We start from the raw sequence: 19083 nt of genomic DNA, 5'->3' as shown, positions 1-19083 counted from the left end.
TATGTCTTGTAAAATTTAATATAGTGTAATCCTGGCCTGAGAGGAGTGGAAAAACCCTCCCCCCCCCTTCAGTGGTTTGCAGTGGGGGTTTAATACTCAGTTTTCTCTGGTGTTTTCGTAATGAAAATCTGATATATGGTGAGTTTAAATACGAGGGTCCTCCAGAAAGTAACGTGCAATTGCGTATTTCGTGGCGCAGGTCACACAATCTTCATCATTCAAGGTTGTCTGGTATCCTCAACTATTTGATTTTTTTTTCTGTGAATATTGGTCGCAAAAGTTTATTTTTGCAGATTTTGCATTAATTTTAAATAAACATCTGACTAGCAATCCCACCGACTGTGAAGAGGGGGGATTGCCATTGATTTCACGTAGCAAAGTATCTAACGAGTGATGGGCATCCAAACCAAGTATCTTCATGCATATCAGTTCATTCTTCATTAAACATTGCACATCATCTTCTCACATGTCTTTCATTCATTATTGTATCGCCATACACTTCCTTTGATTGGTGATGAATTTCCGCAGGATTCACTTTTTAATTGTTCAAGAAATGAATAACTCCCCACACTTCACAGTCAAGAAGATTTAATCAGACAGTTCATTTTAAATTAGCACAAAATTCCCAAAACACAAATGTTTGCGACCAATACTCAAAGGAAACCAAAGAGAATAGTTTGGGGCCACTGAACGACCTTGAATAATAAACCTGCTGTCGTTACTTTCTGGATGACCTACATAATTTGAATGAATTGATTTTTTAAAGATTTTCCTGGTAGAGATGGGATGAATATTCGGCCCTTTTGCTGAATATTCTGTGAATATATATATATCTGTGTGAATCTAAACAGAACAAACTTAATTTTAAAAAGTTATATTAATTGGAATTTTTTGCATAAATTGAAAATTTACTGATTATATTTTATTGTGCAGTGTATATCCCTTCCTTTGGGAAAAGTTATGTCCCGGGGGAGGGGGGGGGATTTCTCTCTCCGACAGGAAAAACAAAACTGAAAATAGAATTCTGCTGCAATAAAAGGTAGAAGTGAGCATGAATTGCGCAAGTTCCATAACTGAAGGGTGTACAAGATTAGAAGACGAGAAATGTATTGAGCTAATGAAAGAGACAAAAAGGGGGGGGGGGAATAACATCTGAATAGGAAAAATAAGTTGTAAATTTTTTAGGATGCATTACTAGTTGACATTAAATAATGGTTGACATTTTCTTGATTAGCTGTAAAATTTTGTGACTAGTGTTAAAAAAAATGCATACAATATATCATCGGTAAATTTGATTGTCGGTATCGTGGCACTAAAAATATTTCAATTACCAGTTTTTTAATATATTAATAAATTAAAATTCTTTATCAATCATTTGAAATTTTCAATAATTTTATTTTTCATTAAAAACAAAAATTTTATTAATAATTATGATAAATTTTAAGAAAGATATTCGGCCAAGAAATATTCAGTATAGCCAAAACATTAACCAAATATTGAGTATTCGGCTAAATCACTATTCGTTCCATTCCTAGTTTTCGGTATTCCGGCGTACCCCTGGTCTGATATGCATATATTTCTGAGAGGAGGTTTTAGTTCTCTGTCTTTTTTCTTTTTATTTAGAAAATGTGTTTTGTTTCCATTTTGTTAATGCAAAACATAAGATATATTTTTTTTCCTATTTTGTAGCATGTCTACGACAGATCTCTTATGAATGGCTGCCATGCTGTTATGGCTCCGAACGGTAGTTTGACAGTTTATGCATCCCATGAAGATGGTAATTTTTCATATTTTTGTGGTTTTTTTTAGAACTGATATCATAAATATGTTAAAGCTATACCGAAGGTCTGTCCAGCCAAAAATTAATGTTTTTTTCAGAAAACATTGCCAACATTTCTGCACCCTCTTTTCTATTCTCTTCTACCTGTCTTTTTCTTAAGAACTGCTATGGTTCTAGTGATAACAGTGATGCCATTGGCGATAGTGTAAGTCTTCCATATCTTCAAGACATTTTCTGCATTTGCATCTTCGTCTATTGTATGCACAATCATCTCCATTGTGTGACATGTATAGTGATCCATGAATGCTTGTATTATCCCACGATCAAGGGGATGAATGATAGATATTGTATTAGGAGGCATATAAAGGATTTATGAATATCGCTTGGAAGTTTAGGCACTAAAAATGGCTGAAATAGACAAGCAAAAAAGGCACTAAAAATGCCTAAAATAGCGCTAAAAGAAAGGCATAATTTTTTGAAGGAAGAAAAACAACTAAAAACAAAGGTATTAAGGGTTAAGCCCTGAGTACACCTAACTGAACAATAGCTCTGAATTGTTGAGGAACTTTTGGGTTATGAGGTTGCGTGATTTGGATAAAATGTTGGATTCAGGATAATTGATAAATTTCTAAAAATAATTATTTATTTACAACACGGAACATAAGACGAAATAAAAAATCTACGGAGCGACACGTTAAGCTCTTGATGGTTCGATCGCTTCTCCCGCGATTTCCCGCGTGACAATCCAATGGCATCGGCTTTACAAGTGCCGCCATCTGTGAGATAAAATACAAATCGAATCTCACCACATGAGTTTCCCCCCAGTGAAGGAACATGGTGAGAGAACGATAAATGAGATACAAAATGAAAATGTGATACAAAAAATTAATCATAAGATGCAGAATAATAGATGTGCAAGACATAATACAATGATGCATAAGATGCAGGAAATCATGTGCAATAAGTAAACACTTAAAAATATACGATGCAAAATGTACAATTAAATGCAGAAAATTCAATAAGCTGTAAAAAATATATATCGGATGCATAATATAAATGAGATGCATGAAATACAAGATGCAAAAAAAAATCAATGAAATGTAGAATTATATGATGCAAAAAAATATTATGATGCACAATTCGAAACAAAATTAATTTCGGTTATCAGCCTAGGACTGAATTTGACTTTTCTGCCAGACCTAGTGACATATGGTTGTACTGGCACAGTGTCATTTTTCTTTTCTTCGAGCTTGTTTTTGTCAAGTTCCACACAGACATCGTTAAAGATAAATGCGGGTTTCACTCTGTCAAGTGAAACACAGGTCTTTCTCCCATTTACATTTAAAGTGATATTTTTTTCATTACGAGAAATCACTTCATGGGGTCCAGTATATGGTTGTGTCAAAGGTGGTGTGATCTTGTCAATTCGAAGAAACACATGTGAGCAAGTTTGCAGTTGAGGATGCACATAAATTTTGGATTGACCATGAGGTGATGTTTTGCATGGTTTGATACTATTCATACGCTCTCTGAGCTGTTGTACGTATGTGTATGTTGATGAGAGCTGACCGGGTGTATCCGTGCAGAGATCTGCAGGTAATCTCAAAGATGTACCAAAAACTAACTTGGCACTAGAGGCTTTGATATCCGGCTTGACGGCTGCCCTGAGACCAAGTAAGATGGCTGGCAATGTGACGGTCCACTTTGGATTCTCATGTGCCTTCAATGAGCTTTTTAAGACACGGTGGAACCGTTCGACCATGCCATTGGCCTGTGGATGGTAAGCAGTGGTACGAATCCTGCTACTGCCAAGCAGGTTGATCAGTTCTCTGAAGAGTGATGATTCGAACTGCCGTCCTTGATCGGTTGTTATGGTTGATGGACATCCATAACGGGAAATCCAACCATCGAACAAGGCACGACAAACTGTGTCTGCTGTGATGTCTGCTACAGGTATGACTTCTGGCCATCTGGTGTAGCGATCAATTACTGTTAAGCAGTATGTCTTTCCTTCTGAAGGAGGCAGAGGTCCAACCAGATCGATATGAATATGAGAAAATCTTGCATCGGGTGTTGCAAAGGTGCCTAAAGGTGTTTTGGTATGCTTATGAACCTTTGAGCGTTGGCACTCATTGCAACACTTTACCCAATCTTTGATGTTCCTTCTCATGTTAGGCCAAACGTATCTTGCAGATATTAGCTGAGTAGATGATGTTACACCTGCATGAGCAAGATTGTGGAAATGATGAAAAATAGTCTTGCGGAAGCTCGCTGGAACAAATGGTCTTGGTGAGCCTGTAGACACATCACACACCAGTTCCGTTGCGGTAAATGGACTTGGCATTGACTTGAAAGTCAGTGAATTAGAGTTGTCTTGCTGTAACTGTTTTAATTCAGGATCCTCTCGTTGAGCAGTTGCAAAAAGGGCAAAATCCAGGAATGGTGATTTGGAAATCGAGTTGATTTCTATTCTTGAAAGAGCGTCAGCTACCACATTATCTGCACCTTTAGTATGACGAACATCAGTGCTGAATTGCGAGATGAAGTCGAGGTGTCGCCATTGACGTGGGCTGCATTTATCAGGATTTTGCTTGAAGGCAAAGACAAGAGGTTTCTGATCGGTGAAAATTATGAATTCACGGCCGTCTAGCATGTGCCGGAATCTTTTGACAGCAGTGTACATTGCTAACAGTTCTCGGTCGTAAGTGGAGAACTTCTGTTGACTCTTTGTCAGTTTCATGGACAGGAATGCAATGGGTTCCCATCCTTTTCCATTTGATTGCATTAGCGAACCACCGACTGCTAAATCACTGGCGTCGACCCAAAGACTTAGCTTGGCACCAGGAATTGGATGGTGAAGTAATGTTGCACCCGCTAAGGCTTGCTTCGCATCGATGAATGCTTGCTCGGCTGGATCAGTCCACTGAAGGATATCAGCTGGCTTGGTTTGAGTAGCTCTTTTGGATTTCTTTTTGTTTTTTATTCCCTCCAAAAACTTGTGTAGAGGTGTTAAGATGTGTGCAGCTCTGGGCACAAAACGACGATAAAAGTTGAAGAGACCAAGAAAACGTCGTAATTGAGTGATGGTTTTTGGCTTAGGAAAGTTCAGGATGCAATCAACACGATCTGTTAAAGGCTCGATGCCAGATCCAGAAACTTGGTAGCCCAAAAATTCAATTGATGAAACACCAAATACACATTTAGAGGGCTTGATGCTGAGGCCATATATTTGCAGACGTTCGAATAACAACCTTAGATGTTCGATGTGCTCTTCTGGTGATTTCGAGGCTACCAGTATGTCATCAACAAAGGCATATACAAATGGAAGTCCACGAGTGACCTCGTCAATAAACCTTTGGAATGTGGCTGCAGCGTTGCAAAGGCCAAATTGCATTTGAGTGCTCTCGAACAACCCAAATGGTGTGATAATAGCACTTTTATGGACATCTTCAGGAAGTATAGGAATCTGATGATAGGCCCTGATGAGATCTATGTGGGAAAAGATTTTACTACCATGCAATTCAGATGTAAAGTCCAGAACATTTGGAACACTGTACCGGTCTTTCACAGTCTGTGCATTTAAAGCTCGGTAATCACCAACTGGACGCCATTCATCACTGTCATTTTTCGGGACCAAGTGCAGAGGTGATGCGTAGCAGCTGTTAGATGGTCGTAAATGGCCGAGGTCAAGCATCTGCTGAAATTCTTGCTTCACGATTTTCAATCGATCAGGAGCTAGACGTCTTGGTTTGGCATGCACAGGTGGACCAACAGTCTCAATATGATGCACGACAGAGTGTTTCACAGGTTGTCCTGGTTGTGGTGGTTTGATGATGTCGGGAAACTTGCTGAGAAGGCTGTGGTAGATGGTGTCACCTTCGATGAGTTTGATTGAGTGAACTTCTGCAATGTGAAGATCACAGTCAGTATTGAGTTTTGTTGTCCTATCCAGCAAACATCGTCGTCGGAGATCCGGAACAAGATCAAAGTTGAACAGAAAGTCTGCCCCAATGATGGGTGTGGAAACATTAGCCAGTAGGAAAGTCCAAGTGAAATTACGACGGAGATTGAAATCTAATGTCACCCTCTTTTGACCATAAACACTAATGGATGAAGCATTAGCAGCAGAGAGCTTCATAGTGGCGTCACGGCGTCGTTGTGATGGTGATGCTGGAAGGATAGAAACATCGGATCCAGTGTCAATCAGGAATCAAATTTTGGAATTTCTGTCCATGGTAAAAAGGCGACGAGATGCCTGTGGCAAGGAGCATGTCGCGATTACTCCTCGCCCGCCCCGTTTTTTTGAAACTTGCACGGCGACACGCACTTTTTGGCGTTGTTGCCGAATTTGTTGTGATACCAGCAGTTTTCCGATCGTGGATGCGGACTGCGCGCACGTGAGGTACGTTGGCGAGAGTTGCTACGCGAACGCAGGACGTTTTTCAACTCGCGGCGTAACTGAGCCACTTCGTCCCGAAGTTGCGCGACGGAATCCGGCTGTTGCGGTTTCTCAACTGCGTCAACATGCTGAGGGTTCACTTCATGAATTTTGTCGGCGAGTTGAGCAGCTTTCTCGAGAACGAGTGGAGTGACAGCAGCGAGAATGGACTGAGTTGATGCCGGTAGGTGTTGGAGAAAAAGCTCCATCAGCAATTCGTCGGAGACAGAATGCGATTCTGCTCGTCGTCGCAATTCGCGGAGCATGTCGGATGGTTTCCGATCTCCCAATGACCCGCATGTTAAGAGCTTTCGAAGTTGAGTGGACGACGACTCGCTCGACCGTTTAATGAGTTCCGATTTCAGCCTTTCATACGGATCCGTGGCCGGCGGATTAACGAGAATGTCTCTGACAAGAGCCGCACTTTCCGGAGGCAGATTCGCGACAACATAGTTGTACTTTGTGACAGATTCGGTTATCGGTTTCGGAACAGCGAGAGCGAAAGTGCTTTCACACATGATAAACCACAGCGCTGGATCATGGTGGTTAAAAAGTGGTACCTGAACGGCACTTACTTCCATGATGAAAATCCAGGAAAAGTGATGTCAAGTTCCGGAAAGCGAAAGTTCACTCACGGGAAACACCAGTAGATTGCCTCGTGCTGCAGTGAAGAAACTGGAACTTGTTTGAAGTCCGCGGTCACCATACTTTGGGTTATGAGGTTGCGTGATTTGGATAAAATGTTGGATTCAGGATAATTGATAAATTTCTAAAAATAATTATTTATTTACAACACGGAACATAAGACGAAATAAAAAATCTACGGAGCGACACGTTAAGCTCTTGATGGTTTGATCGCTTCTCCCGCGATTTCCCGCGTGACAATCCAATGGCATCGGCTTTACAAGTGCCGCCATCTGTGAGATAAAATACAAATCGAATCTCACCACAAACTCAATCAAGAGTGGTCTTTTGTCATTGAGGAAACTGAAGGTGATCAATGTGAAACTGTGGGAGTGAATTGAACTGCCAGTCTACTTGTGCTGATTCCTCTCTGTATATGAATGTCACGTTAATGTAATGCCCACATAACATCATCCACGTTGCAAAGTGCAAAACACACAGCTTGGCATTTGAAAAATGTGTTTTGCTATTTTTTTTCTTCATGGAAAAGCAACTAATATATTTATCTAATACATGAAGTTATATATATATGTTTATCAGTATCTCGGTATAACAGGATAAAATCTCCCCATATATACATTGATCTCTCACTTATACATTTCTCTCAGTTATAAGAGGATTTTATGAACTCCTGGTCAAAGGTATAGCATAATAATGCTATACCATTACATTTACCATGCATTTATGCACCCCTCTCACTTATGCGTCTTTTTTTCCTTGTTCCCTTGCACAGACGCATAAGTGACAGCTCATTGAATTCATCAACTGCTGTTTGATTCATATCTTAGGCCTAGTCTTTTATCTTTATCATATTCTACTATGGTAGATTTGATAGTAAGATTAGCTTTTTTTTGGTTTGGACATTCAATTCAAGTTATTGTAGAATTTAATTGATTCTGCCATGGACATTGCTCATTGCTGTGAAAAATCCAAATAATTTCATATGTTTAGGCCAGTTCTTCACAAATTGAAGAAAATTTCAGGTACCAGCAAAATTTCTTAAGAGCCAAGAAAGATCTTTATCTAAAAAACGGTAATAATTAATTAACTTGAATTAATGTCTTTTTTTTTTTTACTTCTTAAGGGCGTTATGAGTAGCAGTATACCTGTGTTGACAATAGCTCTGAATTATTGAGGAACTCAATCAGCGGTGGTCTTTGGTCATTGATGAAGCTGAAGGTGATCAACGTAAACTGTGAGAGTGAATTGAATGGCTGGTCTAATTTTGTGTCATCCATAGACTCCAATTTAGCAATCATATATAGAAAATTTTATAGGCGCCAATACTAGGGCGGACAAATCTTCAAAAATTTACAAGTCCGACTTAAAACTACATGCTCGAAACTGTATTTTATGTGTTAGCATCATGCACATGGATATAAGTAAATACCCTGGATATGTCAGAATAGATTTGCCCATCCCTGTTTGCCAATTGCCCAACCAATTTCATTGTCGTTATGGTCACCTGGGATTTGCCATGTCCTGGTATGGGCTTACATGTTGACAAATTTAGAAATGGTACAAGTTCTATCAAATATTTGATTTCAGGATAGAATTTCAAGTTTGATTTTGTATATTCCCTTAAAATGAAGAGGCTTTTTAAAGAATATGAGACTTAACAATTTATTATACATGTATAACTTCATCATGTTACAACTATTTGGAATATGAGTTATTTATTGCTTATTTGAGACTTGATTCCTTGAATATGTTTACATCGGAAGAATGCAGTTGCCGGGGCTGGGGGATATGATCAAAGTGCTTAAAATTGTCAATGGGATGGATGGGGTGGACCATGAGTTATTAAATACACCATCAATCAACTGCTTTGACAAGGGTACACCAGTATTGTTTAATAGGGTTCAAACCTTACTGTCGTTACAGTGGTGGTTGGCTGAAGTTGGTTTCCTGTGGTTCCCAATTTTAATGTGTGAATGCAAGCAGACTTCCTCAGTTGAAAAGTCTTTCGACAGAGAGCAACAAACCTACAATGGTTAAATTGTCAATTATTACACCTCACTCATAGTTAGAAAAATTAATGGCAGGTGACAGCACTACACATAACACAGAAACAAAAACTTTGTGTTAAGTTCACAAAACGGACACGTACATTCCAACATGTACCAATTCGTTAGAAGTTCCACACAGGAATGTGGACAAGGTGCATGTGTGGTTTAGTAGTAGTATTGTTTAATAAAGGGCAATTCCAGGTTCTGGTGTCGCAGGAAGTTTATCTCTAATAGGGTTGTGAATAAATGGAATGCCTTACCTCTGGGGTTGTGAATTCTAACATGAGTGACACATTTAAAAAGAAATACGATAATTATATTGAGATAAATCGAGAAGCTATTCATACTTAGATAAGACAATCATAATGTTTTCTATGGACAGTGCATTATAGGCCTATAGTATTATCAATTTTTTTCACGATATATGCTGTACATTTTAGTTATGTTTGATAGCCATATTTTTTTTTATGGGTATAATTTTTTCAGCCACTTCACAGGAGAATTTGCCTGTTGTGTTCGATTTCTTGATGTGTTTTTATTTTATTTTTTTGTTCATTGTTTTAAAGAGAATTTGCGTTACTTCAATCTTTTCCATTTAGAAGGAGCGTGATATTTTATTGTCCCAAAAAACCAGAGAGAATGTTCTCATTATTATAACAATGATTTGAAAATTATTAATTGTCATGATGTAGAGGGGATTGGAACTTTATTATTATTTTTTTATCTTTTGAAAGAATTTGCTCATTTCATGGCGTTTTTTAATTATTTCAGAAATCAAACATCAAGGTGATGCTATTTTTCATGAAGTCAGTTCTATAAGCTCATTGCACAACAGATACACAAGAAAGTTGGTTAATGAATGCCACGGTGAGTAATCTATTTTGAATATAGAACAAATACAATGAACTTTGAATTTCATTAGAAATACTTCGCTATACAATGACTACTAAAAGTACAGTAGAACCTCATTATAATGAACAGTTAAAAAAATTGTAATATTAGTAAAGGACGCTTATTTTTATCTGATAAGTTTTACATTTTCTAAGCAAGTTTTTTAACATGCATTATTGTGTTGTTTTTCGTAGACATGGATGCGTTGCATTACTCATACCATTTGCCAGCCATAAAAATTAAGATTAATAGAGTGTATATGTATAAATATTTTTCAGTCAAATCTGTGTTTAAGCTTTTTTTAAATTTGATATACAAAGCATGCCACTTAATGTGATCACATCGGGACTCAGGGATCCTGATAACTATATATGATAAAAATCCCAGTAGCAAGTTCAATGACCATGATGGAGCAAATGCGAGCTGATCTCCCCATTAAAAAGTCTCGCCACAGAGAGCAACAGGCCTACAATCAGTACAGATATGCAATCCTTACACTTCACTTCTAAAATATAGATGGCATCACTGAAAAATCGGACAACACAAGATATGCATTCAGACAATAGTCTGAGTACATATCTAGTGTTGTCCGATTTTTCAGTGATGCCATCTATATTTCTCTTATAGGTACACACATACTTACACTTCTGGCACAACTCACTAGGTAGAAAATTGCCCATGGTGATAGACCTAAGTTGTGCTCAGTTTGAAAGAAAGAAAAAAAAAAATCAAACGTGCTACACATAGCTGGATCATAGTAGCTATTAAAGCCTGATTAGTACGGTGTGAGTGCAAGAATTTTTTGCCAAAAGGGGGCCTTCTCACCTCCTACATAGTCTCGCAGATCGATAACTTGTAGAGAAAAATGACCGGTTCAATATCAGCTTCAAAATATGCAAATAGGAAAACCTGTCAATGCAAAAAAATTGATAACATAAACCAAAGGCTTGATTACTATAAAAGTTTTTCAATTTTATGATATTGGTCTGTTCCACAATTTTTGGGAGGGATAATAATAATACCCAAATGATAACATTATTCATGATTCTAATAAGCTGTGTTAACTGTATAATAAATACTTGTTATAGCTAACTATTGCATTTCATTGATGCCCACTTTGTTACATTACACCCCCCTCTACCATTTATTTGTTATAAACCAGACTTTCATTAAAACGGGAAAACCTGCAGTTTGTATTAGTTCATTAGGATTTGAGGTTCTACTATATAATGAGAACATTATATCACTTTTGAGTGATGCCTATAATGGCTAGTGCAGTGACTCTTAATCTCTTATTTACCATGTACTTTTTACATATTCTCTGACTTGTGGACTCTAATATTTAAGGTAGAAATTATTTATCTTCTTCAGAACAGTGGTTCCAGAAGTGCATTGGGTCATGCAAATGAACTGGGGAGGGGTCACGAGAGATTATCCGAAACAAAAAAGTCCACAAACAAGAAATTAATTTGCATTTTTCACAACGTACATATTTTTATATGTACGTTGTACAGAAGTTGATATGTACAAAAGTATCATAACCCCGAGCCGAGATTATAGTATTATTTTGCAGGAAAAAACAAACCCCCCTCTTCAGAAGAAAAAAAAAAATCATCCCCCCCCCCCTGAGAAAATTCTGCGTACACTTATGTGTGTCTATGTTATGAACAATCTTAATAGTCTATCAACAAAATTAATAGTTAATTTCAAGCAAAGAATCATTTGGAAATTAGATGATTCTTTCTAAATCATACTGTACATTAAAATCAAGAATGTATACTTCCCTACAATTTTAATTTCATACTAAAACAGCACTGCCAACTAAATATTGAAATATTGAAAAGTAATTTGATTTCATTCATCACTGATAACACAATTTGGAACTGAGTTAAAAAGGCGTTCCAGAAAACGTTTTTGAGGCAGCACATTTATTAAAAAAAATAGGGAATATTCAGGAAAACCAAGACACGTGGTGACACACATGTAAAAATCCACATGTGTGTCACCTCATATGGTCACCAATAAATTTCTTGTCCAAAGGGGGTTATCACTAACTGCTAAGCTTAATAGAAATAGAATTTTTGGTGAATACAATTTTGACAAACAAAAAACACATTTTGCTTATTTTTTTGTAGAAAAGAGTTGGGTCAGAGCTGAATTCGGATGTCGTATTGAGTTGAATGCCTTTTTGGATCATTGTATTGGATGAAAAATAGCATGCGATGAATGGGAAGACATTCAGGACTTATTGTCCTGGTTGCTAAATTCTAATCCCAATTAAGCATGGTCGTTAAAATGAATCTTGACTTGCATTAAGAAAATTATTTGTATCATGTGCACATCAATAATTACGAACAATATTTCTATTAATCAAGAATCATATAAAAATATGTTAAATTTTTGCTTAAATGAACATGCGCTGATAATAATAAGCTTGAAAAAATTTCTATTCTGTATTCTTCAGGTATATTCCTTTCTGCTACACGTCTGAGTAAGAGCAGTGATGAAATGGCTCTCCATCAGAGGTAATTTTTGTGCATAAATTGTCCTCACACTTGAATTGTAATTATTTCATATGCATACTCTGTAGAATTAATTCCACTGATGGTTTTGAAACTCAAATTCTTATAGCATTTACTTTTTACCAAAGAGTTTGTCTTTGCTAAGATTGATATTTCATAATTAATTTTTATACCCCCATTATTTATTATATTATTCTGAACATCATACTTGGATGTGTGTATAGCTTAATAGTTTCAAAATAATTTATGGCTTTGTATCAATTTATTTTTCAAGCATAAAGAAGATGAGTCAGAAATATCATTCAGTGTTGCTGGCATGCATGGAAGACTTGGAAAGTGCTGAAGGTAAAAAAAACAACAAAAAACATTATTCTATGTACATTAGGGCTTGACAAATTGAAAAAATATTTAGGCACCAGTCCAATTCCTTAGGAGCCCAGCATGGTATTTTTCACATGAAAAATGGTCCTAAATAATGTTTTCTTTTACCTTTCCTATGCTGAACGATGTAGAATAATGAGATTAGAAAATTTTGTTTCACTCTTATACTCCAGTATAGAAACCACATTTGAAAAACTTTGGGCACCAATGCGATTTTCTAGTCACCATGGTAACCTGGTGCCTGGAATTTGTCCAGCCCTGATGTACGTGATCAATCTATCAAAGTGGAAGTAAAGTGAGAAATGAATATCATTTAAAAAATGGGTGCACAAACTCCAGCTGCGAGCCAAGATAACTCATTCAGGAATTTTCTCCAGCCTACATATCATTTAAAAATATTTATATGTTATTACAGTGAAGCCTGTACAAAATGGACTGACTGAGACAGAAACAATATTCTGTTTTAAACCAATTTCCATTTTATAAAGGCTCACATCAAAGCACGAATCATGGAATATAAACTATCTTTTGATTCCGTTCAAGATAGGTTTCGTTGTGTATTGAAATGTGATGTGGAATATAAAGTAAATGTGTAATGTGTGCAGAGAAAAAACAGGATTTTGTGAACTATGAATATTAATCAAGGAAACAGTTATTTTCCGAAGTCACCTCAGCACAATATCCGGAAAATAACTGTTTCCTTGATATCTCGGGCTGAGAAAGAAAGCCATCTATCTCACTGTGAATATTAATGCTCACAAAGACTGATAGACTTATTGAAACAATGTTTAAATCAATTTTGTGAGTATTTTCTCTTCAGTATTTGGCCTCTCAAAGAAGCTCCGTATTATAATGTGTATAAGAAACCCCTGATTTTTATGGGCTTAAAAATTTGGAAAAAAGTTGAAAAGATATATCTATAATATTATCCATGTGTATAAGGAACCGTCCTATATTTTTGGCAATAAGGGGGGTTCCTTTTACGCATTAAAATACAATAATTTAAGTAATTTTTCTGTTAACGATGAATGGTAAGGCCCACAATAATATTTCTGAATAAAAAGAATGGCCTGCAAGCCAAAAAATTTGAGTACCATGATGCAAGACTTGGTTTTGATTTAGGAAAAATCATGTGAATCATGATGGTACTAACTCTATAAATAATTCTGTAGTTTTTATATTAAGATAACCAGAAGAAATTGGTATTAGTGCCTGAAATTTTCTTTGCGTATTTACTAAATTGTAGGCCGAGAGCAGCACAAAATGTTTGTAATTTATACAGCCTATCTGCCAACATGAAAGAGTCACTATGCCTCTGTAAAAGTCAAAAGGTGCATTATTTTGGACCTTTTCTTTCAGGAAAAAAATTTTTGGCACCTAGATTGTCCAGCCCTGCAGATAACACAAAATATATCAATTATATTGCCTTCATTGATCATTTAAAATCTTTATAGTTACGTTTATTTTTTTACATGTTTGTTAAATGTATTTCCTTAAGTAAATGAAAGAAATGAGAAGGATTTTTTAAGCATGATTATCAAAGTCAACTGAAATAATTTTCTGATCTTAATTAAAATCATCACATACATTATGTAGAAAATTTTGTAATGATTAAGTAAAAATTATGTAAATTGAGAGCCCGCTTAATAATTTGTTGTATTTTTTTTACGCATGGAGCAGCTGCTGATTATCTGTCTGAGGAAGATATAGTAACTTTGGTATGTGTGTGTGTTATTCAAAATTCTCTCAAACTTCTTTAAAATGTTTTTATTATTTTTACAATGAATGAAATTTTTTTCATACTTTTATGATAAAATTTTCTCTTTTTTTCCTATTGCAGAAAACAATGTTTTCAGAGATCGAATTAATTTGGAGCCTGATAGAAATATTACTTTTTGATATGCGTTCTAGTAAGTTTTGATTGATATTTTTAATATTGTGTCATAAATAGCTTTTTTGTTAACCTTTAACTGGTAATGGTCTTTTTAAGTTATTTGCAAACTTCTACTGTGAAACCTAAGGCGAACACTGTAGGAGATGGAAACCTATCTTAAACGAAATTAAAATATAGTCTGTTCAATGATTAGTGCTTTTATTTGCACCCTTATAAAATGGAAATTTGTCTAAAGTGGAATATTATTTCACCCTCTTGATGCTTCATTTCGTACAGGTTTCGCTGTTTCTCTTAAAAACTGCCTCAGTTTTAAATTTAATGCAACAGTGGCTCCGATCCAACAGGCTCTTATTGAGACTTGAATTTCTCTGGAATTGATTAATGAAATAATCTGATAAACCTATATGTGGAAGTTGTTAAAGGCTGAAAAAAATAGTTTGAGTATATTATATTGTGAGAGGACACGCATCTCTATGTAAGAAATTTTTATTGGTTTGTAAGTATCATAAATTTCATCTTTACAATAAGTTAAATATTTGATACAAATAAAAATAAAGTAGTATTATCTCAAGTTAGGAGTTTATTTCCTTCCTGGGGTTGTACTACCTGCTGATGCTTATTCTCATCCGATTTGAATTATAAGCATTGGTTCATAAGCATGATGTTAAGAATAATCCGAAAAACAATACCAAGGAATTATTGTTAGGTTCACTCCTTAACGTCACGTGGCGTGAAAGAGGGAAAATCAAAGAAATCACTTTCTACACAGGGGAAAGCAATTTTTCCCTTTGGCCAATTGACCACTGACCAATCAAAATTAAGCTTGGGATATACAACTACTACTATACATTTACTGAATTTTTTGTTCAGCGATGGTGGCAATGCAATTTATCTTTAATGCACGTGCAGAACATTTGTTGTTATTTTCTTTCCACATTCTTTAACGTCAAAAATGGAAGGTGTTAGCGGGCTCTATCGGCTAGATACTTTTTTTTTTTTTTTAAATGGGGATGATGGAAAATAAAAGGAAGTGTATGAAGAGTGTGAAGAGTTATATTTCTATAAAATTAAAATATATTTTAAAGCGTGTAAATATTATTCAGAAGGATATTTCATCATCCTAATTGATTTGTTGAAGTTCTTTAAGCCATACTTCATGAGAAGCTACGAAAATCACATTGGAATAAAAATGTATTGTTGTCCTCCATTGCCTATTTTGATGGACGTGGGTGATTATTACTTTTCTTCATTTATTTTATATATATATATAATTTTATGATAATATAATTGTATCATCGAGAAATATGGCATGAAAAAAAATCTCGTGAGGAAAAATAGCTGTAGAGGGAATTATATCATTATATCGAGTATCCTTGTAGCGAGGTTTCACTGTACTACACTTGGATTTCTAATTGAATCAGCCAACGAAATTGCATTGTTTTCTCTCATCTCGTAATGTGAATTTCCAAGTCCAAGAAATAAATTTTTGAATAAATAAATAAAATACGATCATCCGATGTGCTTAAGAAGTGGGTCTGCCCTATCCTTATCGTCATCCGAATATTCAGAGAAATACCATGCTTGTTTTCGGAAGAAGAATGCCGCTAGTACGGAAATTTCCCTTTCATGCTTATATTGTCATAATCGACGCAGATATGGATCAGATTCCTGATAAGCATGAACAGATAGTACAGCCCCTGAATGTTATTTGTATCATGAAAATCTTGTATCTTAAAGCAGAACTTTCCCCCTTTGAAAAGATCTCAATTCATTCCAAATCTTTACAATATTAAGACTAGCTCAAAAATAAATTAGAATCAGTTTACAGTGTATTTCATGCTGAATAAAAGTAGTTTTGCTTACAAGATAAACATGCTTTGTTAAACTCTGACAGCTTTTAATTCCTCACAGTTCTACAGCTTGTGTGTGTTGAATGAGCTTCTCTTATGTTCCAAGCTCATAAATATTTTCTATTTGCCCTCAAGTACCATAATTTTTTTTAATCAAATATTCTTTGCTTGTAGCTGTGATGTATAGATGCCATACTGCCATAGGCTACATGTATATATATAATTTATAATTTCTAAATTTAGCAAGTTTGCCAAGTATGCCTCAGACCAACAAAATGTTTAAATAAATTATTGAAGCCAGAAATTGTGTAACCTATTGAATCACTTTAATTTTATTATCATACATTGTTGTGATAAAAAGAATTATAATCTATATCAGATAGAATCTGAGAATATCAATTTATGTTTTGGTATTGCACATTTCTAGATTCTTAACTTTAATTCAAAACCAACTGAAAAACAATGAAGCCATGCTATAACACTATAAGCATCACTTGCTTATCATTTATCATTGCATGTTGATGCAATGATTGATCATAAATAGAGACAAGCACCATCAAATTTTTTTCTCATGACATTTGCATTGACATTTTCCACAATTAATTGTAGCAGAGCCAAAAGTTTTAATATTAGAAAATGTTCAGAAAGTTACAGCGATGTATATGTAAATTGTCTATTCTAAATTCTGTGACTAGCATTGCCTTTTTGTAAAGCTAAATAAAAATTTTTTTTTTTAGTTCCAAGTGACCTGGAAAGTCAAGGAATATGCAAATATTCTACAAAAGTCAGAGAAAAATTCTGTGAAGCAAAAAAACAAACTCCAAAAAACTTTTAACATGAAGATTTTAAATTATTTATCTTTCTTCAGGAGTTTTGGTTTGGCAAATTATCAAACAGATTTTACTGTGTGAACCCATTTTAACTCTTTCAGCCCCTGTATGCAAGTGGGAGGAGGTTGCTTTTTCGCTCTTAAAATATTCTTTTCAATAGCTTCGGGAGTTCACCCTTATTTTAAGGATTGTGTGTGTGTTGATTATTGTTGAAGTTAAAGCTAACTCCCTGAAGTTAAAGTATACCTACAGTGAGCAAAAAGAACCTTCATGTTTGTTGGTACTAGATCTGAAAGAGTCAAGATTCTTGTTTGCTTAAATTCTTAACGTTCTTCTGTTCATGTATATTTTTGTTGTAATTGACAGGCACATTAGTTGTATATCGACTTCTTGAGTGGATTCAGTGGCACTTTACAGATGCTGAAAAGATGTCTCAAAAAATCCTTGAATTAGATGAACCATGCGAACATTCTAAATATTGGGATACTGTGAGTTTTTTGGTTAAAATATAAATGATGCCAAGAGATATAAATGATGTTTATATTTTACACCCTGAAGTCTCGACACTTTGTGAAGTGCTCAGACATTAAACATTCTCATGAAAGCATTTCTGTACAGAGATTCTTTTCTTTACTTCTCTTTTACTGTTTAGCATCTACATTCTGGTAACATGAATAAGGGTCACAGCCCTCTTACTATGTTCAATATAATTTTAGTCCACCCTAATCTGTTACTTACCATTTAAGTGCCATTGATCTATAGACATTTTTCCTTGCCACTTTCATCAGTAGTGCTCTTCATGATTATGTTTAAATTGTGTCTCAACTTTTGAAATTGAACATTCTTTTAAAAGGTTCCTTAACCCTTTAGGACCAGGAAAATTTCTTAAGGTATGAATAAGGTAAAAAGTCAAAACATCATTAAAAATACTATTTAACCATTGATTTATTAGAAATTTTTTCTCACATACTTTTGATTAAATATGCTATGCTATGCTGGTACACAATTTTACATATCTCTAATATTTTATTTTTTAAACATTTAAAAAAAATACATTAAAAACAGCTTACATGCATGATAAAATGACATGGCATCAATGTAACCATGCAATATTAAAATTAAAATGAAGAAAATGGTTCATTTCATCGAATGAACTAAAAGAGTGAAATTGCATTGATTCGTTCATATTTAAAATTTAATTTCAAATTTAAATTTTCAAAAATTCAAAAAAATTTATATTATAAATCAAATTTTTATGAAGGGATCTGGAATCTTTTAGTTCATTTTATGGAATGAACCATTTTCTTCATTTTAATTTCAATATCAAATGGTTACATTGATGTCACTTTATCATGCACAAAAGCAGTTTTTAATGTATTTATTGAAAATTATAAAAAAATTAAGTATTGAAGATATGTAAAATTTTATGCCAGTATATAGGATAGCATATTTATTCAAAAATATGTGGAAAAAATTATAATACATCAATGGTTAAACACTATTTTTCATGTTTTGACTTTTTTACGTGTTAAGAGGTATGTGACTTCTTTAAGTATTTCTCCCACATGATCGTTCAAGCTTAAGCTTAAAGGGATAAAGAAGATTATTGCCATTTGTACCTATTTATTCTCTGGGTTAGCCATAAAATATTTCTTTCCTAGACCTTTATTTTGTAATGTAGTCAAGTGCCACACTTTCTGTTTAATATTTTTTTGATCTTTCTAACTTGCTTTTTTTAAAATTATGTCTGTTATCACAATATACAATTACTAATATACTGTATATACAGGGTGTCCTCAATAGT

General features: G+C 34.9%; 1 protein-coding gene across 1 annotated transcript in view; it reads left to right on the top strand.

The window, feature by feature from the left end:
- Nup75 (nuclear pore complex protein Nup75) overlaps positions 1-19083 on the top strand; it is a 38955-nt gene that overhangs the window by 1561 nt on the left and 18311 nt on the right. Inside the window, exons 2-8 of the mRNA XM_089244805.1 lie at positions 1690-1777; positions 9683-9778; positions 12267-12327; positions 12599-12669; positions 14386-14423; positions 14546-14615; positions 17646-17767. Coding sequence (XP_089100931.1) covers positions 1690-1777; positions 9683-9778; positions 12267-12327; positions 12599-12669; positions 14386-14423; positions 14546-14615; positions 17646-17767 — 546 coding nt within the window. The remainder of the gene's footprint in view (positions 1-1689; positions 1778-9682; positions 9779-12266; positions 12328-12598; positions 12670-14385; positions 14424-14545; positions 14616-17645; positions 17768-19083) is intronic.

This window comes from Pholcus phalangioides, unplaced genomic scaffold, assembly GCF_987345545.1.
Source record: "Pholcus phalangioides strain wild (caught in Gottingen) unplaced genomic scaffold, Ppha-v1.0 ptg000015l_1, whole genome shotgun sequence".
Taxonomy (NCBI): Eukaryota; Metazoa; Arthropoda; class Arachnida; order Araneae; family Pholcidae; genus Pholcus; species Pholcus phalangioides.
This window is presented reverse-complemented; position numbering and strand designations above follow the sequence as displayed.